This window comes from Hyaena hyaena, unplaced genomic scaffold (genome assembly GCF_003009895.1).
Source record: "Hyaena hyaena isolate Hyena2069 unplaced genomic scaffold, ASM300989v1 scaffold_123, whole genome shotgun sequence".
Taxonomy (NCBI): domain Eukaryota; kingdom Metazoa; phylum Chordata; class Mammalia; order Carnivora; family Hyaenidae; genus Hyaena; species Hyaena hyaena.
The window spans coordinates 241,215-265,277 of NW_024080756.1; the positions used below are offsets into that span (position 1 = coordinate 241,215).

The following is a 24,063-nucleotide window of genomic DNA, read 5'->3' on the forward strand; positions in this document are numbered from 1 at the left end:
GTATGCCATCATCACAGGATGTCCTTCCTTCAACAGAGGACTGACTGGGGCTGGAGGAAAAGCCGGACAGGGCGTAGAAAGAGCCCCACTAATTACTGCCTCTGTCTGCCCTCCACTTGCAGTGATCAGTTCAACATTTTCTTTAACTGTGAAACGATTAATGCCCTACACTTTGCTTACACGCGCTCCTCAGAAGTCTGGTTGTGGGTTTGGGGAGGAGAGCAAAAGCAAAAAAAAAATTAATCTGTAGTCTTATAGCTTTTCCCTATTTCCCTATTTACTAAATGGTTGAAAGAGGGAAGTTAGTTCTGCCGAATGTGAATGTATTTCAGTTAGCAGGAGAAATGGAAGCTGACAAGTTTTGGCGGGGGCGGGGGGGGGTGGGGGGGAGAAATGTGCACTTCACCGGCCAGAGCTGGAGGACTAGACAGCTACATTTTATTACATCACATGCAAAAATAATTTCGCATGCTCTTTTCAGGTAAATATTCTTTAAAGTGTGGATTTGAGCCCAGGAACTACAGCATTTTTAGGTAATTTTTAGGTTTCCCTTAATTTAAGGAATGTGCGCCCCCTTAGAAAGCCTCGGCAAGAAGGAGGGCGGGCTGAGTATTTAGAATACAATACAGCCCGAGTAAACGTTGAGGTTAAGCGCTTTCAAAGGGAAGTAAGAAGATTCCAAGTCAATGTTGAAATTCACATGCGAAGAGAGGAAGCTCCGGGCGGCTCGCGATCCGGGGGAAAGCCCTGGGCCGAGCTCCGCGCGGCTCCGGCGAGTTCAGGTATGGCCACGCCCCCCTTCAGCAGCTGGTGGGAGTGAATCAGACGAATGGGAAATCTGCTGCAGGGTGGGGAAAAGAGCCTCCGGTCTGGTTAACACAGACTGAAAGTGCTGCAGTGACACTCAGCCCTCCAGTGCTGCGGAGAGGCAGAGCAGCGCGCGGCACCTGTCCGCGGCGGAGAGCCGGGACGCGGGCGCCGGGGCGGCCGTACAAAAGCAGGGATCGCCGAGGTGCGCGTCAGTGCTCAGCCCGCCAGGGGACGCGGAGGAAATGTGGACTGTGTAGAGATGAGCGACACTTCTCTCCGATGTTGGATATTTGCTTGGAGAAACGTGTGGGTACGACCTTGGTAAGGAACTTGAGCTTGTTTTTCATTCTGAAATTGATCAGAAATTGTTGTTGTTGTTGTCGTCGTCGTCGTCGTAGCTATTGTTGTTAGCGTAGACGCAGTAGAAACCAGAACTGCTTCTGCTTTAGGGCTCTTAGAACTGTCAAACATTTATAAGACTTTTTCCTTATGAATCATTAACCCTTTCAGTTCTAGGCATAATTGTCAATTCATTGAAATTTCAGTAGTGGCTCCTGTCCACCCCCGCCGAAGTAGCTACTCCGGGTTGGCTTTATTTTTAAACTTTGCTATATTTTCACATTTATTTGGCATCATGACTGTCCATGTGGGAACTAAATAAAAATAAGCAAGTTTGCTTAAGTCGTAACAGAGGAAAGACAACTTCGCATCTGACTTCTTCTCAAAAGAGCATCATGTTTAGGGAAGAAATTGAAGAATGTAAAAGCCACCTTGAAGAACTTCCGCAGAGTGCTGTGTTTACATTCTAAGGAGGACACGTTCTTACATGGAAATGATACTCAAGTCCCTACTTTTTTTTTTTTTTTTTTAAATCAAACCTTGTGTGTATGGGAAAACATCCCAGAAGTTGTTTACCTCTTTTTCTCTCTGGAAAGCACTTTTCCTGAGTGCAAGGGGGGATTTGCGGGAATATCCTTATCAGTTTACAAGTGGAAGCAGTGCTTGTCCTCGTAGCCTTCTATATTTGTTATAAGTTTAGTTACAGTAAACTGAAGCACATCAGTGACTTCTGGGAATTCGTACACTTTCAGATTTAAATGGAAAGTGCTATTTGTAGCTGAGGGCTCCTGAAGGAATTCTCTCCAGGGAATGCTATTGAACAGTCTTTATGCTTTGTTTTTGCTTTTCCAAAAATTTGGCGTGAGATGCCCACCAATCAGAGGAAACTGCCAGGAGTTTTCCCCCTTCGCCCATTTTTCCTCCTCTTTTTCCTGTGCTCCAAATCGTTTCTGAAAAGCTGCAGCTCAGTGATGCTGGCAGGATGCAACCCTTTCAGTCTCCCGTGTGAGAGGATGAAAGGGAGCGCGCAGCAGAGGAGGGGGGGGCGGCGAGTTGTTTTGAAAGTTTTGCGTTGGGAGCTGGTGGGAAAGTTCAGTCTTCCCCATTTGGAAAAGGCCGGCTGGGTTCCGCTCCTGCCCCACACGCGCTTTCCATTTTTAGCTTCATTCAGAGGCAGACAGAGCTCCTTCCTCTTCCTCCCCTTGTTTGTGACACTTTTCTGAGGCAGCTTTTCCACAGCACTGAGGGTCTGGCGGCCATGACCCCAGGCGTTCTGGGACATAGGACTGAGCGCCCGCAGCATTTTTCTGCTGTGAGAGGTAAAGCGGGATTGTTTGGAGGTGTTTCTTTCCTTTTTTTTACCCCACCCTTCCCCAATGAGGTTGCCACAGTCTGTCTTTCTTTTTTAAAAAACTAAGTAAGAGTAGCATTTTAAAACCTCGCTTCTTCAAGGCAGTCTTCTTTATATGTCTTTTTGGCTCTTACTCAATTGTACCAAGCACTCTTGCATCTGCTTTTAAAGTCCTCAGACTACTGTATTAGTCATAGCCTCTCACGGGGAGCCGCAGGACAATGGGGATTAAAGGCCTTTCCCTTCCCTTCCAGGCTGCCCCGAAGTGTAGCTCCAGTGCTGTGAGGTTTCAAGGGTTGACCTACGGGACCATGAAAATGGACATGGAGGACGCAGATATGACTCTCTGGACAGAGGCTGAGTTTGAAGAGAAGTGTACATACATTGTGAACGACCACCCCTGGGACTGTGGGGCCGACAGAGGGACTTCGGTTCAGGCAGAGGCGTCTCTACCAAGGAATCTGCTTTTCAAATATGCCACGAACAGCAAAGAGGTAAGCCTCTGGTTTATTGCTGAAGAAGATTGGCACCTGACGCCAAATCTCCCTCCTTGCCCTTGTGGCCTCGTATATCCACGAGAGTCTGTAAGTATCAATAATTAATCCATCACTTAATTCCCTTCTTTCATTGCTTTCTCTTTCCCAAAGTCTGTCCTGCTCATTTCCTACAGCTCTTAACTGCTCCATACTAATTAGTAAACAGTTCAGTCTTTTGGTGAGTTGGCACATCTTGGAAAAGCTGAATTGCAGAACGGAGGTGGGCGAAATTGACAGTGACCTTCGAGAAAGCCCCTGTCCACCCCAGACTCCCTGACTCCTTCCGATTGTACAGTAGCTTCTGAGGAAGAAAACTTTTTCTTAGGGGGGAAAAAAAGTTTCTCATGTTTCTTTTGTCTTCTTTTGGTCATGTGATGGCTTTATTCTTTTTAATGAGCCAGCTTTATTAGCTGGGTTTCTAAAATTATTCTCAAAACCTTGACGTGTTTATGAATTGAAGTGGTGGCATAGACCAAGAAGAAGTTCGTGTAAAAGTGTCCACTGTCGGGATGACTTCAGAGCTAACCACTGTGTTTATCTGCGGCAACTCTTTGCTCTGGCTGGGTTGGCAGGCCGATTCTCACTGGCCTCTGAAGTGGGTACACCCTTTGTTGTTTCAAAGGGGCTGGAAACCCAAACTTGGAATGAGCAAAGGATTTGTGTTTACCCTTTCATATAACGATTATAGCGAGGCGTGATGTTTAGCTGTGAAATAACTTGCAGAACCACCTCTTGTTTTGAGAATTCGGCTACCGCTGTTGTTCTTACTAGTCCATAAGCTGAACTGAGTTGAGGGAATCCACCCCTCAACGGACCACCACCACTACTACCATAGGTTACGGTCACATCCGTCACTCTCTTCAGAAAGAACTGATTCCTGACTATAAGAATCCATAATTTGATACTGGGACAATTCATTAGAGCCATGTCAGATCACTTTCCTCCTTCCCCAAGCAACAGTGTCTGAAGGAGTCAGGGAGCCTGTTTGGGAAATACTTTGTCTCTTTCCTGTTTGTGTCTGAGTTCAGTGTTTTTGATGAGGGGGAGACACAGCTGTCTAAAATTAAATAGAGCAACTCTGCTTTGAGTTTCATTAAAGCTTAACCTTCTATTTTCCTGCTGGAAGAATGGAGGCAGATTTTTTTTTTTTTAAAGCAAAATTCAAATTGCAGTTGTACAAGAATGTTACCAAAAATTTAACCCGCAGAAGTCAGCTTTAATTATACCTCTTTCTGAAAGTAACCCCCTTCTCAATAGAAAGTCTCATAAGATATGGCCCATGGAATCAATGTAGGATTTGTTTGGCTATTTAAGGTTTGGCTGTGGTTTTAAAAGGTGTAGTGTGTTTTTTCCCATATCACATTTGACCAAATATTGGTCCGTTCCCAGGGTTCATTTTTGTGCCGTGTGGCCCTGTCCTGCCCATTGTTTTGAAATAAAGGCCTCTATTCTGTGGGTCATCTTTGGCTTTTAATTCTGTAACGTTCTTATCGTCAGTTCAGCTCTCAGCTTGTTTTTCAATTTCCATCATTCTGCTTAAAATCATAGCTAAATAAAGAAATGCCCTCAGATCATTAGTCCAAGGTTCAGAAAGATAGTCACTTACCCAAGAGGTATAGTGAGAAGCCTGAGCGAGGACTAGGAGCAAAGTTCTCTGACTTCCCCAGCCACTGCTTGATTATGCTACACTGGCCCCTCTTGGTGTCACTGTGGTTTTATTTATCGTCCTTACATCTTTCAGACCGATCCTTCATTAAGCTTCTTTGGTTTTTTTTTGTTTTTTTGTTTTTTTGGGTCTGAACGTATAACTTCCTATTTCAGTATGTTCATGCAGTATCTGTATCCTTAAAGAGGGTCTTTCAAAAGTCACCTAATGAGGGATCAGGGCTCTCCTGTTCTATTTTCCCACATCAGTTCCTACTCGTAACAAGAACGAGGAAACCAACTTGAATGTAATACTGTCTTACATTTAGTCTGGAATTTGTGCCTGTTTTTCTGTTTCTTTCTTCCTTCTTGCACTTTGGGAAAGGATAGTTTCTTTAAGGTGGTGAAAGAGGCCTGGGGAATTGAGCCATTGAGGGTGTGCTACCTGCAAACCAGTTCTAGAACAGAAACCTTCAGGATTGATGAAATGTTTACATTATCATTATTCAGTTAGTTCTTTCAGTCCCACCAGCCATGGAAAGAAGGGAAAAAAAAGCTTTCTATGTGGGGTTTTTATCTCACTGATTTATCTTGCCCTTCTTTACATGTTTTCATTTAAATAGCAGAAGATGTTACATTATGTACTGTTGTGCTGACATACTGGGGGATTTTTTTTTAACAAAACCATTTTTCATTATGAATTTGTGCTATGTGTCAGCACCTTTTTTTTTTCTTTGGGTTTAAAAACAAAACATACAAACCATATTTCTGATCTTGCCCCTCATTTTTAGATTTGGTTTAGAATCATTCTGCACCTTTAATGAGGCTGTTCTTACTTCCTATTTCCAGAACTCAAACCAAATATAGACCTACTATTCAAAACGTTTAGAACTTTTTTTAACTGAGGGGTTATTCTTTTAGGGGGATTTTCCCCTTGTCCTCCTGAAATAATCTTTTGTGAATACTTGAATATGGCAAGATCAATTTAAACATTTATATTAGAAGCAGTAGCCGGTATTGAGTTTGCCTGTATTCAAGAGGCGCGGTGGCTCTGAGTCTGACCTCCCAGAGTCATGCGGTGATAAACATCAGGCCAATGATGGGGACTCGCTGAATGTCTATTTTGATTGAAGTCCATTATTAACTCAAGCCATCTGTAAAAAGTATCTCTCCATAACATGCAATTCCCTCTTCTTCATACTGCCTTTTATTTGTGAGACAATGTACCATGTTTCCTTTAATATAAAGATAATTATGGAGGAAATCGTTCAAAAACATCTTCCATCTATCCCACCCCCTTTTTATAAAAAAATGAAGCAAGCTGAAGTCATAGTCCATTACAGAGTTCTAGTTATCTTAATGCAAATATCCTTGTCTTCAAAATAGAATTTTAATCGAATAAATCATTTTTATGGGGGGCAGATCTGGGGAGGAGGAGAGATAGCTAGTGATTTAAATCATCTTAGTGTAATTTGGGGAGATGATTCTCCTACCACATTTAAACCTGAATAAGGTTTCTGCTTAAAGCCCACTGCTATGAGTGTGTATTTGTATATTCCTTAAAGGAGAAATTGCTTCATAAAAAAAAAGTTTATATTCTCCTTGATATCAGACTTTGAGTCAGCAACCCCCATCCTAAGTTGTGAAATCTTCATTTTGTATAATGAAAAACAAGCCCCCCGCCCCCCCCCTTTTTTTTTTTTTTGTCTGGAAGCCTCAGACATCAGGGCGTATCCTGTAACTGAGGTCACTGACAGAGACAGATCTGACCAAGTGGTGGAGGGGCTGGCCCTCAACAGAATGCACGGTATGGAAGAGCTTGGTGGGAGGCAAGAGAGGGGTCAAGGAAGTATAGGATCCAGCGTCTTGTCCCTGATAGGTTAGTGGGAGGCACACAGCAGCCGGCCCCTAGTAGTAATTCTTTAGGACCCTGGTCAGTTCCTGTGAAGTTTCCTACTTGAGCTAGGTGAACACATTCTTAATTAGTCTTTTTAGCACTGTGATTCAAGGCACACACCGAGGTTCCTCGGTCTCATGTGCTTGTCCCAAGGATAGAATGTTGTTGGCTAAGATTCACATCTGGATCTTTCTAGGGCCAGAGGGAAAATATGACTAGGTCTTCCGCTTCCCATTAGAAACGACCTTGGTTCCTATTCCCCCTCCACAGTTACCTAGCCAAGTACTGTAATCTTAAAATTGCAACTTGTATGTCCTTTTTGAATAATGTCTCAAACACAGATTTGAGATGAAGGTATTTATCCTGTGTTAAAGTGCTAAACTGGGAATGGTTATAGATGGGGCATATAAGCTATACAGTTCCTTCCAAGCTTGAAATTCTATGGTTTTGTATCTCTGTTTATCCACTTTTGTGAGTTTATATGTTCCCTATAGCTCTGTGTATAATAGGAACTTAAAATAATAGGGTTCTGTCCCACTTAGAAAGTTAATCTAATATTGAAGGCTCCTTGGCTCTTTTTTTAAGGACAAAATTTTCATAGACCTCTCTTCTACCACAGACACTCCTCTTTTTAATTGTTCTCCTTCCCTGCTTGCTTAAGCTTGTATTAATTTTGCATTTGTAAAGTTATAAATGACAAGTACTGTCTTATAGTATCCTAGTGACTTTCTTATACTTGTACTCAAATAGGTGCTAGGTGGCTATGTCTTCTGAAAATTCTTTTGTGGGAACAAGATTCTATCAAAGTTTTTTGGCCATAAGAAAATTGTGTGTCTTTACTTAGTATAAGATTGATAGATGAGAACTAAGAGACCCAGTGGTTTAAAAAAGAGCAATTCAGAAGAAAAAACCTGACCTCAATATAATGCTACTTGTTGGTAATCAAGCTCTGACTCCCAAGACACTGTCTGCAAGAGACTATAATTTAAATCAAAGTTGATGAACCAGTTGAGTACCTTTCTTTAAATTACTGCTTTAAAGTGGATATGTTGAAAATATCAACTGCTAATTATTGGCTCACCAACAAATGACATTATTTGTTTTTCCTGTTTGTCATTTTAATATTATGGAATAATCACTCAAATGTGAATGCCAGATGATTTGTGTGCCATAGAAGTCAATTCCATGAATTTTTCAAATTAATTAGGTTCAATAATATAGCATAAATCATGAGCCTCTGAAGAAGTAAGTCTACTTCAGCTTCAGTACGTATTTTTATCTCAAGACTGTTCTGAGGTACTCCTGTCCCTAGTCGTTTTACTGCCAACAAATACCAATAATGATGAACTGTATTGAAAGGGCACATAGATGTAAATGAAGGCAGAGGAGGAGGATGAAATGAACATCTGCTTTTTTCAGCTCTCTGCCAGAAATTCATAAAGTACCAAAAATAACACTTTAGCTCACAACCTTGTTTCAACTTGTGTTAGGTGTAGGAAATTTTCTTTTCTTTCTGTCTCCTTCCTTTCCTTTCCTTTCCTTTCCTTTCCTTTCCTTTCCTTTCCTTTCCTTTCCTTTCCTTTCCTTTCCTTTCCTTTCCTTTCTTTCCTTTCTTCCTTTATCCTGTCTTTTCAGTCCGGGTACGCTCCATTGAGGCTTGTATACTGAATACTAAATTGTTTTTTAAAAAAAAAAAAAATCCTTGACTGATAAGAAATGTACATGAGAAAGATTGGACTTTACAACCATGTAGATGTGCTTATTCCACATCCATTTAAACAGGTTTAAATTCTTTATTGAGATTTATTGAGGTATCCGTTTACATCACAACCAAAATCTGATAGATAGTCAACTGTGAACATTTACTGATACATATATTGGGACCTACCATGGCAGGTACACAGGGGCCACCGGGCTTAGTAAAACCTGGAAATAAATACTCTTTTTTCCCTCCCCTCTCAGTCCATTTCAGTAAGATACTCAGTAAGTAAGAAGTATTCAGTTTGGGAGAAGAAAAAAATAAAAATGGAAAAGTGACTGAATAAAAACCAAAACAAAACTAACTTCAAAATGTTGCAGAGGACTACTTACAGAGTTCTTTTGAATAGTGATGAATTGCTTCCTGATTCGTGGTTGTTGGTTTTTTTTCACTCCCTTAAAGAAATTTACGATCAAGGAGGAATTGGCATAGTTAACATGTTTCTTTAGTAAGGCTCTGGTGTGATAGATCCAGTCTGAGAAGTCATTTCCTCAGATCTTAGAACCCACAGCTCTCCTTGGTATAAATTCCATTTCAAAGGATGACTTTTGACTACTGTTGAGTAGAAGATGCTAGAGGAGAACAAAGTTACTTGAAAAATCTTTCTTCTATTAAAGAGAACTTATAAGCTATGAAAAAAAAAAACCCTCATCTGGAATGAAAAAAACATACAATGTGTTTTGCTTCTGGTTCCTTAGGTCTTTGTGGAACAACCAAAGAGCATTATTTTGGTTTTTGAGGTTAAAACTATTTTATTCCCCTCAAGCATGCTGTGTTTATGGTTTGAGGGAGAAGGAGAAATAAGAAACTAGGAGCAGGCTGAAGTAGTTTACTCTTGACTGTCTAATTCTGCAATATCTGATTCTAAAATCACGTAAAACAGAGTGGTTACCTTCTCTGTTCTTCTAGCATGAAAAGTAATAATAAAAATACAGGACCTTTAGTCACCAGACAGTAATCCATTAGACGATTTTAATGCTTGGTTGGGTATTTGCTTATGATCCAGGAGTTTGAAGGATGTCCTCCCCCTAAGATGAAGCTTGTTGTTAAAATTATGTAGGCACCATTGATATCTGCTCTCCATATCATAATTTTGTCATTGTTGATTGTATTACCACTAGACCATTCAATAAAAAACTTAGTTAATATTTTACAATTGAAGTAGTTATCTCATATTTTACCCCCTATAGGTTACTGGAGTAGTAAGTAAAGAATACATACCAAAGGGAACACGTTTTGGACCTCTAATAGGTGAAATCTACACCAATGATACTGTTCCTAAGAACGCCAACAGGCAATATTTTTGGCGGGTAAGTAGAGAAAATTTTTCAGACTCTTTAAGAATTAAGGGAAAAAATGGAGCTAGAATTGCTGGGTCACTTCCTTTCTCAATCTGTACTAGGGCTCACCACAACATTTGGGGGCCCTGTGGGCATAGAGCATTGTAAGCAAATGTGATTGTAACTGGCTAAATGTCTGGCTCTAGAAAAGCAGCCTTTAGGTGATTAGGGATGGAGATATGGACTGTTATGTGAATCTTAATTTTTGCAATTCATTAGAGCTTTGTGATGAAAGGAAACAGTTTGCTGCTTGCTTCAAGGGTAGGTTCATTTGCATTTCTTTGCAAGGAAGTAGTAATGAGTCACCGAGCCTTAGATTTCACCCCTTCTTGATTTCTTGCTGAGTTAACTTTAATTGAATGGAAGAGTAATCGTAAATGAATTAGCTTGAAAATAAATGCTGTTAAGGAAGGATGAGTGGAAGATGCCACTAGGGGAATGGAGGTGACTGGGACTAGTCGTGTATCTATCTGCACATAAAACTATTAGATGTGACAGTATGTACATTACTCCCATAGCATAAGGCAAATGCTTACAATCATGGGAGAGCATAAAGGTCTGGCCGATACAATTTCCTTTGGAATACCAAGATTAGAAAGGACCTCAAAGATGAACTAATTAGATGGAGTTTTTGAGTAAAAGACCCTGAATTGGAAGGGACAGAGAAAAAAAAAATTGGACTGCTTTCTATCTTCCCATAGACCTCTAGGATATATCCAGTTTTCTTAATTAGAAAATAAGAATATGCTTATTAAATTTAAAAGTAAGTTTTTATACATACTTGGATAAAGTGAACCTGATTACTAGGGAACCATTGTGTGAATTATTTTAAGAAACAGCTGCATGGTAGCAACAAAAACTGGATTATGTTTATTTTGGCCAGTATTTACCGAGGATGCCTATGTTTTGGACAAATGTCGTTTTAAAAAGCTTGTATTTGGGGATCATTCAGAAGCTGTTCCATAGAAACAGGATTTTTTTTTTTTAATTCAAGAAGTTTTGTGTTTTTAGAAATTTATTTTAATACTTTCCAAACAAGAGAGATGCTAAGAATTGTTCACTTAAGTAATGTGTGCTCACGGTTTTTATTTATTTAATAATTACACCTGCTTGGGGCACCTGGGTGGCTCAGTCGGTTGAGGGACTGACTTTTGATTTCAGTTCAGGTCCTGATCTCACAGTTTGAGAGATTGAGCCCCACATCTGGCTCTGCACATACAGCGGGGAGCCTGCTTCGGATTCTCTCTCTCCCTCTCTTTCTGCCCCTTCCCCGCTCATTCGCAAGCACCAACCCGTGCTATCTCTCTCTCTCAAAATAAACTTTTTAAAAATCTTAAAATAAATAATTACACATGCTTAAAATATATTTACTTCATGACTTCTAGGGCAAAACGTCAGTGAGTGCATTTTTGCCTTTCTTGCCAATATAGTCTTCTCAGAAATGAGCCACAGAAGTGTGTAATTCTTGGAGTCAGAGGTCTGAATTAACACATTCCAGCATAAGACTTAATGATGCATGGTCATTTTTTAAAAAGGCAAGAAATACCTAAGAACCTCCTATCTCTGTCCCAGTTCTCTGGTTCATTAAAGACTCACTATAAGCAACTGAAATGCTTTCCTTGGGAGGATTTATTTGAATCAATCTTTCACATACAAAGGATATTGTAGGAGAAAACTCCCCACGTATTGTTAAAAGCATCCTGATTTTGCTGGCAGGAATATGAACATCTGTTGTAAGGAAAGAAAAACTTGAATGCAAATTACACAGGCAAAAAGAGTAGGGATGTTCAAGTTGAGAAACCAGTGACATTTCTTGTAACTGTCCTATGAGTCAGCACATTTTAATCTTCCTGATAATATATGACAATTTAGTGAGGTAAGAGAGAGCAGTGTACATTTGACGTATGCATTATTTTCGTGTGTGTATGTATGACTTCATGGCATTGACATTCCTGTGTTTTAAATGGGGATACAGTAAATTGTAGTCCATGGAAGGCTGACTGGAATCTCATACCCGTAGCTTTAGAAAGCAGTCTCCGCCCAGCGAAGAGTGCAGAGCGATGGAACCCCATGTTCCTGGAAGTTTGCACATCAGAGTAAACAAACTTGAAAACCCCTCTTGATAGCAGAATTCACCCAGCCTTGTTCCATTTTCTCTTAACAAAACACACCGCAAAAGCTCTCACAAGCTGCTTTGATGAAGCCACATGTATTTCCCCCTTCACAATTTACAGGAAGTTACTCTTAAAAGAAAGTGATTCTGGTGTTTACTGCCCGTGTTAAAGGGACAGAGTTCCTTTTTGTTTCTGATAACGTTTGAGTGAAATACAGAACCGATTTATAGACTGTCATAGTCAGTATGTAACTAGGAACAAAGCAATAACCTGCTGTCCGGTTAGAGCAAAATTTCTGCTATGAACAGTGCCCTACTACGTGAAGACTACAAGTTGCAGATAACCAGGTATTGATTATAGATGTATAAGGAAATTTCTTAAGTCTGAGGGAAAAGTGGTCCATCTTAAAAAGGGAGAGAGAGAGAGAAACTTTCTGTGGAAGGGGAAGGAGCTTGTTTATAAAGTAGTTTCAGCAAGAGTGCAGGTTTTAATTTTTCCTCTCCTTACCTCTGCCTTTTTATCAAGTAGCCTGAGTACATCTGTTAACCAGAAGTAGTAGTGCTGTGGGGGCAAACTTTGAATTCTTTATTATGCTTTGCCTTTAAAGAACAACGTAGCTTCTTCCTGTTCTTTTTTGAAAAACGTGTGCCTGTGGCCCTGTGAGTGGTGTTTTAGCCAACCACCCGTCAGATAAGAGGGTTCCCTCTCCCCTCCTTTGGCTTGAAAGAAAAGCGCAAGGCCGAACATGTTTATCAAGAGGAAAAGTGACTTCTCAGTAGACTGTCAAATTCTGGCTTCTGTCCCGGTGCTCACTTTGTGATGGCAGGTGAAGTTCACCTTTGCCCCACCCAGTGTTTCCACAAAAAGGCAAGGTTCCAAGTATTCATATGAACAAGTGTTACTTCTGGACTTGGAGGCTTGGGGGTGGAGGATGTTTGCATAGTTTAAGCCTTGGGCGGGGGTGTAGGAAACGGCAAGTACAGAGGCCATAGAAAAAGCTGAGAGACTCAGTTTGACGTATTCAGTTGACTTGGTCTTCTACCCAGTGACTCAAAGCATTAAAAGTCAGCATAATCGGAACTAAAGTTAGTAGCATCGCCCATTTGCCACTCACGGCTGTAGCAAAAGTAATACTCTCGGGTGGTTTGGTCCGCCTTAGGCGGCTCCTTAAATGAAATGTTGTGTTTCATTCTTCTGTTGTTTTTCCCCGTACATGAAAAGACGATAAAACTGAAATGGAAAAGGTAACTGACAAAGTGTGCCTTACCTGTTTCCGCCCTTACTTCTGCTGATTCAAGACTACTCTGGCTAAACCAATTTCGTTCTTTTTTTCTAACTAGGCAACAGGGAATGAGAAAGCACACTCAGTACTTGGTGTGTTTATTCTTCGAGGTGCCGGGGAAGCTTTCCATTGCTTTGGGGCTGACTTTCTTTTACACGTCTGTCTTTTAATTTGGACAGATCTATTCCAGAGGGGAGCTTCACCACTTCATCGATGGCTTCAATGAGGAGAAAAGCAACTGGATGCGCTATGTGAATCCGGCACACTCTGCCCGGGAGCAAAATCTGGCTGCGTGTCAGAACGGGATGAACATCTACTTCTACACCATTAAGCCCATCCCTGCCAACCAGGAGCTTCTTGTGTGGTATTGTCGGGACTTTGCAGAAAGGCTTCACTACCCTTATCCTGGAGAGCTGACAATGATGAATCTCAGTAAGTGGATTATAGAAAAAATAAAGTAAAATAAAAAATGCCAGTAATGTCTGTTCTGCCCGTATGAGCTAATGACATGTTGTTTAATTATATGGCTTCATTTGTTAGGCCAAGTAGGTGGCTTAAACAAGGGACTAGAAAAAGGGGAAAAAAATTAAGTCCCTATTCCCCATTATGAAACTCGACCATGTAAAATGTTAAAAGCTATTTTGAGTGTTTAATTCAGAAAGTTACAGGAAGAAATATATATCCAATTCTAATCCTTCTAAAAAGGGGGCAGTAGGTGTATAAAAGGGATTGGTCCTGACATGCCTAGTATTTAAGGTATAGCTCTTGTTTGTGGTGATTTGTTGGTGCTTAAAATGTGTGTTGAAATATTGTAGAGATGCACATTTGGTTATCAATTCATGGTCTGATGTAGAGCATTCAGGATTTTCTAGAAAAACTACAGCTGGAATTTTAAAAATATTCTTCTAAATGGATAACTCTAAAGATTTTAGATCAATCTTCCTTCCTTATGGCAGAAACCTACTCCTAATTATCTAATCTCCTGATCAGTATTACAGTAGTCCCCTATCACTTTACTTTTAAATTTAAAAAAATCTTTTTAAATTTATTTTAAAGTTTATTTATTTATTTTAAGAAAGAGAAAAAGCACAAGTGGGGGAGGGGCAGAGAGAGACTCTTAAGCAGGCTCCACATTGTCAGTACAGACCCCCCCCGACTGGGGGCTCCAACCCACAAACTATGAGATCATTACCTGAGCCAGATGTTCAGCCAACTAAGACACTCAGGTGCCCCATCACTTTATTTTTTATTTTTTTTAGAAAAAGAAAAAAGATAAGATGACCTTTCGAACCTGAAAACATGTATCACATAAAGGAAGGTGATTCTTCCCCCCCACCCATCACTTTATTTTAACAAATTCTCAGTTCCTTAGGTTTATAAGCTTTTACTTTATTTGTTAAATGTCCTAACCTCTCTAGAAAGGACTACCTCATTTTAGTCATCCTCAAGTGATCTCTAGGAATAGTTTAAGAATTACCATAAAACTCGAATGTGTTGTAATTATGGTTATATGTTCTCAGATTGCTAAGGAGGTTTTTAACATTAAATCCTTCTGGTTTAAAATGTTGGCATCTAAATTCTGAAATCTTTGTAACCATTTTGATATTTTTCAAACTTATGGAAGAGTTACAAGAATAGTACGAAGAATTCCCCCACTACGCCAACTATTGATAATGAGGTCTCATTTGCTTTATCTGAAGGCTGAATTGCTTTCATTCACATTTTCACCTTTGAAACATTTGGAATGAATGTTAATTTTAACATAAATTAGAACTTTAACTTCAGGACCAATTAACAAACCAATTACCTATCCTAGTCAGGTGTAAGCCAACTCTATAGCTATTTGGTGCTCATTCCACACTGTCTAATTTACTTGATCTCCGTAGGATCTCAATAGTGTGTTTATAGTTTTCTGAAAAGGTGAGGCTGTAAAAACTTACCAACCTCCCTCATAGGATTAATCACCTTTTAGGTTTGCATTCGTAGTCCTCTCTTTCACACACACACACACACACACACACACACACACAATCATTGCACCCTTGAGCTTCAGGAAGAAGTCTTAAACTAATTGGAAAAGCTGGCCTACAACCTGAGCAGGATGGGGTGAATCCGGTCCTGACCAAAGATGTCCGTTCTTTTCCCTCATGTCTCTTCAGAGCTCCCAAGAGTCTGTCGAATGTGCGGAGCATCCCAGGAGCCATTCGGCCGTTTGGGCGTCTGCACATGCCAGGCTCACTGCTCAGGGCCTGGTGGTAAAAGACAACTTCTATTCTAGCAGATCCTCTCACTAGAGAAGATGTGAGGAAGGTGTGTTGCTTCCTCTTGACTTTCTCGGTGTGGCAGTTCACTTCATCTTGACAGTCTCCTTATACTCCTTGAGCTTAATCTTTCAGGGATTTGGAGAAAGGCCTTGGTGGGTTTTTTTTTTTTTTCCTAAAACTAACTCCATTTGAAGTGATCCACCCCAGTGACTGCCCCAACCGTGAAGAAGCTTTCTCACATACATTCTTCACCCTGTGTGGTTTCAAAGGCCCTGTGTTTTTATTCCCTGACACGGTATTTAAAATTCAAGTGCTTAACTCTTTGTGTACAGAGCAACTTGCATGTATACTGTGAAATGACACTTTGGTTCCCACAAATATCCTTTTATGCCTGTGGAGAATTTTTTCTAAATGGAGATTTAACATTTTCAGGTACCCTTTCCTTGTCCAGTATTCATTGTCAAGAATGAGCATGAACAATAACCAGTCACATTAAGCCAAGACTCCTGCTGCTGATTGTGAAACCAGTTGTCCTAGGTGTGGTAGCTGATGATTGAGCCTCTGATCAGGAAAATTTCCACTGTTTCATCAGGCCTAATAGGTAGATTGTGTCTTCAAATGAGTTGTGTTGGGTTTCCATGCTTCAAGCACAATAGAGGTCTGTGCCAGAATCTCCATGAGGACTTTAAATGGCAGTGATGGTTCCGTTGGTAGAATTTTGAGAAGAGATTCGAATTAAAATGGAAGAACAATAAGTAGCCAGGAATCACAAATTGGCATTTTAAAAACAAAACAAAAAACAAAAGGAGTAAAAACTATTAAATTTAACTCTTAACCGCTCCCAAGTTTTTTGGTATTTTTTTTCCTATGTATCTAACCAACCCATCTAGAAAACAGTTGACCAAATTATAGACTTCTAAATGTTAATCTGCTTTCTCAGTTTCAGTTGAAAACAGACTTTGTTTTGCCTACTGCAGAACTTCTAGGTTCTTTCTTGTAGTCTTGGGGGTTCTTATTATAGATCGAAAATGTGAGTCGGCATAATTAAGCCATTCAGAGCCTTCAGAAGCAGTTCACTCTTGAAATGACTCCGTCCGCCTACAGCCATTTAAGATTTAAGAACAAAAACAGATCTTGATTTTCTTCTTCATGTTAACTCAAGCTGCTGCTGAGTGGGAGAGTTAGAAATGACACCAGCTCTACTGATTACTCAGCTGCTGAAGGATGATTTTTTAAAATGTACCTTCACATAGATAGACTCCATGACTTCCACCTTAGAACATCTTAGGGGCCTAACATTTCCCTCTGGATATTGTTTATAATAAGATACAAATTGACTTCTATGAAAGCAGACATCTACTGTGGATTTACTATATGCCCAGCCCTGTGCTAATAAGTACTTTGCGTAGAATATTATGAATTCTGATTTTCCTATTATTTGGCCTAATCTTTAGCTCTGTTTGCACTTTAATAACTGAATTATGGGGACACCTAGTGAGAACACCTGACAGAATATAGGAGGGACAGTGCTACTGATGGACTGGACTCCTGCTTCTTGCTTACGGTTTTAATCTGTTGAATTTTAGAAACAAGAGAGTATTGAAGCCACTGGAAACATGAGACTCTGGTATAATTTGCCACATAAAAATGGCAGAAACTTAGGATGGTGAAGTTTCTGTATGTTCATTTTATTAGGATGACACCTTTTTTTTTTTTTTTTTTTTTTATGTGGGTCTACGTGGTGCCTCCAAACTGTTCTTTTTCACCTCCATAAATTCCTTCCTGTGGCTGTGAGATGCCTTGCCTATCAGTTTTCCAACTGCGTTGTCTCTCTTCCTTTGCCATTTCAGCTTTAAAAAACAAAAGTGACAATTTGAACTTCCTGCCTGCTGGGCCTCACTGAAAGACTGATATTGGCCCGATAAGGGGTTATTTATTTTGGTTTAGTGGCTTCAGAAATCCCTCTCCCTCAACAAGCTTTCCATCACTGCCCCCATCAGCATCTTCGCTGATAGTGTCCTGGCTGTGTTTATTCTGGGGCTGCTGGCTCACCCGGGAGTAACTGATAACAGCGAGCAAGAGATAACATTCTCCGAGGGCCTCTCAAACTGGAATCGAATCCCTCAAGTCTGTCAGCCCAGAGAATAGATTTGAAGAGTTCAGAATCTGGACTTCCACACAGTTCATTTCTAGACCTATCAGATATCAGGCCTGGAGTGCTTTCTCAGTAAAATCAAACGGAAACTTTTTTTTTAAGACGACGAATGATACTTTTACAGAGGCTTCAGCATGGTCCCCCACACCTGTCCTCTTCCAAGGCTGAGGCCAAGAGCCCCCCTGCCTCCCGAGGCATCAGCACACACGGGAGGGCTTATGGCTTCAACACACTCCTACTCATGGGGCAACTGTTCAGTTGGAATGATCGCCCCCCTGATAACCTGAGCTCCAGCGAAGTAGAGTTGTTTTACTTTTGATTTTTAGGGAAGGCTGAGCGGGGAGTTTTTGGTGTTCCCTGTTCTGACTGGTGTTTTCCCAAAGGCATCGTTTGTTCCGTGTGTTCAGAGAGGCAGGGCTAGCGATGGCCCGGAGAGTCTGGAACTGCCCTCTTTGCTGCTGTTCCTAAATAGTGTATTCACCGAGTAATAATATAGAATAAATGCTTTCATCTTAGCTGCCTGTTTTCTTTGGTGCTCTAAGTAATTGAACTGGCTCGGGAAGTGCCTGTTGTGGTTTGGCAGAGAGGAGTATGTCACGCCTTGTGATTCCAGGGGACGGCATTGCTGGGAGCCTGGTTAGACCAGACAGAGCCTTGGTGCCATTCCTGTGCTGTCAGCAAATCAGAGGGGAAGGGGTGGCATCCACATTGCTAATCTGGCTAGTTGGCACAGGCAGTTTGAACAGGGTTTTATCAAATTCGTATTAAACAAGAATCGAGGTGAAAACTGATGACTGCTTGTTACTTGAAATGAGTCTTAATCTTTCACATCTAGTTCGCAGGGTGTGCTGATTTCCTTTCCGTATACTGTGAACATCAGAATGACTTTTATTAGTCTCTGACACCCCCACCCCAGGATTTTTCCACCCCATTTTAATGGAAGCTCTCCTATTCTAGCTTGAACAGCACTTTGCCATCATACGGTTTTTGCTAGTAGAAACAGAAAAATCCAGACGGTGCTCTTCATTTGAGATGCTGCCACTGTCCCCATTCTGCTGAGAAGAAAACCGAGGGGTGTGTTTAAGCAAGCGCCCCCGAGCCCTCTAGAATGAGAGGGCGTTGAGAAGCCAGGTGTCTCTTGCTTGTGGCCTGCTGGCACTCAAGTTTTCTCCAGGAGAGCGCAGCTTTGGAAATTTCACTTAAGTTCTGTATAACCCTTTGAGTAACCATCCATTCTTGATTTCAGCACAAACACAGGGCCATCCAAAGCAGCCCAGCACCGAGAAAAATGAACTATGCCCCAGGACTGTCCCAAAGAGAGAGTACAGCGTGAAGGAAATCCTGAAACTGGACTCCAACCCCTCCAAAGGAAAGGACTGCTACCGCTCCAACATTTCACCCCACGCCCCAGAGAAGGACACGGACGACTTCCGAAAACACGGGAGCCCCGAAATGCCCTTCTACCCTCGGGTCGTTTACCCGCTCCGGGCCCCTCTGCCGGAGAACTTTCTGAAAGCCTATGGGATGGAGAGGCCAACCTACATCACTCACTCCCCCATCCCGTCCTCCACGACCCCGAGCCCCTCGGCGAGAAGCAGCCCAGACCAAAGCCTCAAAAGCTGCAGCCCGCACAGCAGCCCGGGGAACACAGTGTCTCCCCTGGCGCCCTGCCCTCCAGAACACCGGGACTCATATGCCTACTTGAACGCCCCCTACGGCCCCGAAGGCTTGGGCTCTTATCCCGGGTACGCGCCGGCCCCGCACCTGCCCCCGGCCTTCATCCCCTCCTACAACGCCCACTACCCCAAGTTCCTTCTGCCCCCCTACGGCGTGAATTGCAACGGCCTGGGCGCCATGGGCAGCATGGGCGGTGTGGGCAACCTGGGCCTCTTCCCCCGGCTGTACCCCGTCTACAGCAGCCTCCTGGGGGGCGGCGGCCTGCCGCACCCCCTGCTCAGCCCGGCCTCCCTGCCCAGCTCGCTGCCCTCGGATGGAGCCCGCAGGCCGCTGCAGCCCGACCACGCACGCGAGGTGCTCGTCCCGGCGCCGCACAGTGCCTTCTCCCTCCCCGGGGCGGCTGCCAGCATGAAGGACCGGGCGAGCAGCCCCACCAGCGGGTCGCCCACGGCGGGCACCGCCGCCTCGGCGGAGCACGTGGTGCAGCCCAAAGCTACCTCAGCGGCGCTGGCGGCCCCCGGCAGTGACGAAGCCATAAATCTCATTAAAAACAAAAGAAACATGACGGGCTACAAGACGCTGCCCTACCCCCTGAAGAAGCAGAACGGCAAGATTAAGTACGAATGCAACGTTTGCGCCAAGACTTTCGGCCAGCTCTCCAATCTGAAGGTAGGCCTTGCAGCGCCTGCGCGTCCCGGTGCGCCTGCTACGCGTCTGCGCACCTGTGCCCCTGCGCTTTGCTCGCTTTGCGCAGGGGACGAGGTGTGTTTTCAACAGTTGGAGACCTCTTAGACGGGGAATAACCCGTGGGGGGCGGGGGGGGGGGAGGTTACTTTGCCTTTGGCACCTCTGGCTGTGTGGCTTTGGCCTGATTACTTCTCCTCGGCTGACTTTCTTCAGAATAATGGGACTGTGGGGTTTGGGCTAGAAGGTCCGTTTAGAGTCCTGCTGGCCGGTGACTTTTGTTCCTTTCGCTCAAACAAAACAAAGCGTTCTGAAAACTTTGGGGGCACTGCTTGTTCGGCTTAAGCTTTATCCTGATGGTTTTCTTAAGATGTTTGCATCATAAATGCCCGAGTCCTTGAGCAGACCCGTGAGGTCTTACAGCGGACTTAGAGCTGGGATAACCCACGTGGCTTCTTTCCAGGTCCACCTCAGAGTGCACAGCGGAGAACGGCCTTTCAAATGCCAGACTTGCAACAAGGGCTTTACGCAGCTGGCCCACCTGCAGAAACACTACCTGGTCCACACGGGAGAGAAGCCACACGAATGCCAGGTGGGCAGTGTTTTCTGGTAGAAATGTTAACCTTTGTAGAAGATGTCTGAGGAGTGCCCTGTGTGTGTCCTATAGCCCGTAGTTGAAAGCAACAGGAGAATTTTGGTTTGCCGCGGGGCGGTAGCCCAGCGTCTGCTGATGAGCCGAGATGGTGACGCAGCCAGCTTTCAGTGGGTGGAAAATGGCAGGGGAAGTAAACACCTCCTCGTGCGCAGTGTGCCCACGTCTCCCTGTTTGCTTAATGCCACACCATAGGTGCCACAGGGAGGCTTCTCGCCTCACAGGTTGCTGGGTGTTGGCATGTAAGCTTGCCCTTCCCATTGGCAACTCCTAATCTTTTCTGGTCTTCCCGTCTCTGCCCTTTCCCCTCCGCCCCCCTGTAGGTTTGCCACAAACGATTTAGCAGCACCAGCAATCTCAAGACCCACCTGCGACTCCACTCTGGAGAGAAGCCCTACCAGTGCAAGGTGTGCCCTGCCAAGTTCACCCAGTTTGTGCACCTGAAACTCCACAAGCGCCTACACACCCGGGAGCGGCCCCACAAGTGTGCCCACTGCCACAAGAGCTACATCCATCTCTGCAGCCTCAAGGTTCACCTGAAGGGGAACTGTCCTGTGGCCCCAGCCACGGGGATCCCTTTGGAGGACCTGACCCGGATCAACGAAGAAATCGAGAAGTTTGACATCAGTGACAACGCCGACCGGCTCGAGGATATGGAGGACAACATCGATGTGACCTCCGTGGTGGAGAAAGAAATTCTGGCTATGGTCAGAAAAGAGAAAGAAGACACTGGCCTGAAAGTGTCTTTGCAAAGAAACATGGGGAATGGACTCCTCTCAGGGTGTAGCCTTTATGAGTCATCAGACCCATCCCTCATGAAGTTGGCTCACAGCAACCCACTACCTCTGGGGCCTGTAAAGGTCAAACAGGAAACAGTAGAACCAATGGATCCTTAAGATTTCCAGAAAACAAAAAGTGTTTTGTTTCTTAACTTATGACTTGGCAAGTCAGGGTGCCTGTAGCAAATGCTTGTACATAACTCCAGTGCTGCAAAGCTCTCCTGATGGCAGATGGTTTCCCCTGACCTCTCTGGAATTAAAGAAGGAACTCCAAAGTTACTGAAATCTCAGGGCATAAATGAGGCAAAGACAATATATATACATATTATATATACTTATTTACACCCCATCTATATATTTGAACCTGTGTATTTTGAATATTTGTGTGGATATGTTTGCATAGCCTTCCCATTGCTAAGACTATTGCCTAGCCATAATTATTTTTTCAATGATAATCCTTCATAATTTATTATACAGTTTATCGTTCAAAAAGCAATAATTAAAAAAAGTTTACAATGACTGGAAAAATTCCTTGTAATTTGAGTTATAAATGTTATAGTTTTGTCTTGTGGCCATTCCTTGTAGATAATTTCTGCACATCCATTTAACTTCTTAAGATTTAGTAAACAAATACGTTACTTCAGTTGACCTCCCTCTGTAATAATGGTTTGAAAATGAGGTTTGGTGTTGCCAAAGTTAGACAGTTGATGTGTTAATTCATAAGATCTGTCATTTGAACAGCATTGTATAACTTGGGGGAGGGGGGGATGTGTGCAGAATTACCCCATAATAACTTAGGTAGGAGAAACAAGAAAGGGAATCTTGGAGGTTTCCATAGGTAGTTCAGATTTTTTCCCCCCAAGTCATGGATTTACCAGAAAGGAGAGAAGGCTTTGCCAACCTGTCTCCCACTCCAAAATGCAGGGATACCCCACCCCAAAGTCATGTGACCACCACATTCAGAGTGGTCACATGACTTCTGCATCCCAGTGTATTATCTGAAAATGTGAATAAGACAAAATGCCATGTTTAAAACCACTGCAAAATGTTCCCAAAGCACAGGTGGTTTCGTATGTGTGAGGTTTGGGGGCTTGAGTCTGGGTGTCGTTGTTATTGGGGGTTTTTTTGTTGTTGTTATGTCAGAATTGCACAAACGTGGTGCTCTACCAGGAAGGATTTGAGGTAGATAGGCTCAGGCCACACTTTAAAAACAAAAAACCAAAAAACGGGTATTCTTGTTGTCTTAGGGTAAAAGCAGGCAATGCGTGTTCCTAGTCCCAACACATCAATTGTATTTTTTTTTCTGTAAAACTCAGATTTTCCTCAGTATTTGTCTTTTTACATTTTATGGTTAATTTAATTAAAGATGAAAGGGCATTGCAAAGTTGTTCAACAACAATTACCTCATTGAGTGTGTCCAGTAGTGCAGGAAATGATGTCTTATCTAATGATTTGCTACTCTAGAGGAGAAACTAAGTGTGCTCCCAAAAGATAGAATGTATGCCATTCTGTCTTTGACTCTGCTAAGCCCAAAGATTACATGTCAGCATTCAAGGTGTCTCGAAGAATGATGTATATTTATAAATCTATTTATACCACTATACCATGTGTATATATAATATATTTATAACCACTTAAATTGTGAGCCAAACCATGTAAAAGAACCTACTTTTCCTAAGGGCAAAAAAGAAAAAAACAATCCTTTCTGAGGTTCTGCTTCACACATGACCTCACAATCACATTGGTGAGCCTGGGCACCCCCTCGCCATTGTAAGAGACCCTAACGTCCTGGGGGACTGCGTAACAACCAGGGAGAGAGAGAGTCCTCGTTTTTCACCAATAAGGACAATCTAAGATGGCTTTGTTTTTGTTTTGCCACATGATGATTCTGTGGTCACACCCAAGTCACAGAAGTAGTCCCATTACTCCCCTTTAGCACTGTTAACTTTTCTCTCTTCATTTCCTTCCTTCCTAAATAACTGATGCATCACTAATCAACCTGGTTTATATAGTCAGCCTTTTATCGGTGGCAACTAAAGAAGAACAAATTTAGGATAATCCAGGGAAACCTAAGAGCCTTACTGACCCGTTGCTGTAAGTAGCAAAACTGACAATTTCTCTATGGATCAGGGTTTGACAGACACAGTCCTTAACTGTAGGTACACCAAAGCATCACAGTCTGACATTGACACCAAATACTTTCTACTCTGCTCCTTTGTTCTTTTCCCTTTTGTGCTTTCTTATTTGTGGGAATTTTTATCAAGACCTGAGACTTGATTCTCTACCATTTGACTTCCCCTCGTAGGCCTCTTACATGTGAATGTTGAGCCCACAATCAACAGTGGTTTTATTGTTTTTCCTCTAATCAAAGTTAAAACTGACCAAAGTTATTGGCTTTTTACTTTGCTAGAACAACAAACTATCTTATGTTTACGTACTGGTTTACATTGTTATTTATGTGCAAATTGTCAAAATGTAAATTAAATATAAATGTTCATGCTTTACCGATGCTTGTCTAGTGTCTTCAGTGAAAGGCCAGGGAAGCAACATCTTAACCATACTGTAAGGGAAACACCCTTGAACATGACACGGTTTGCCTCTCTCCTGCCCTGCACACCCTCTCTGGCAGCAAATGATTCCTTCATCTCCCACCTCCATCTGAGGCCACACTTGTGAGTGATCGATGTTTTGATCTGTCTTCTCATAAGGGAACAGTGTAATATTTTTAAATTATGAGCTGTAGAAGTGTTCTCTAAGGAAAGTGTTTCAAACATTAGCCA

The 24,063-nt window shown here is 42.5% G+C and overlaps 1 protein-coding gene across 2 annotated transcripts; it reads left to right on the plus strand.

Annotated features, from left to right (window-relative positions):
- Positions 1 to 903: 903 nt before the first annotated feature.
- PRDM1 (PR/SET domain 1) lies at positions 904 to 23,787 on the plus strand. Of its 2 annotated transcripts, XM_039237444.1 has the most exons (7): positions 904 to 1,131; positions 2,755 to 2,994; positions 9,527 to 9,646; positions 13,252 to 13,504; positions 18,738 to 19,837; positions 20,316 to 20,444; positions 20,828 to 23,787. In XM_039237444.1, the coding sequence occupies exons 1-7, from the start codon at positions 1,090 to 1,092 to the stop codon at positions 21,398 to 21,400; spliced, it is 2,457 nt and encodes an 818-aa protein (XP_039093375.1). In that variant the 5' UTR covers positions 904 to 1,089; the 3' UTR covers positions 21,401 to 23,787. The 2 variants fall into 2 exon arrangements, with proteins under 2 accessions (XP_039093375.1, XP_039093376.1); XM_039237445.1 differs by lacking the exons at positions 904 to 1,131; positions 2,755 to 2,994; positions 9,527 to 9,646 and adding an exon at positions 12,074 to 12,137.
- Positions 23,788 to 24,063: the final 276 nt, after the last annotated feature.

Bases quoted from the DNA above. Each gene is read 5' to 3' on its own strand.
- PRDM1 (XM_039237444.1), top strand. From the start codon at position 1,090: ATGTTGGATATTTGCTTGGAGAAACGTGTGGGTACGACCTTG. The intron at 1,132-2,754 runs GTAAGGAACTTG...CTTCCCTTCCAG, and splicing joins AACGTGTGGGTACGACCTTG to GCTGCCCCGAAGTGTAGCTC. The intron at 13,505-18,737 runs GTAAGTGGATTA...TCTTGATTTCAG, and splicing joins GCTGACAATGATGAATCTCA to CACAAACACAGGGCCATCCA.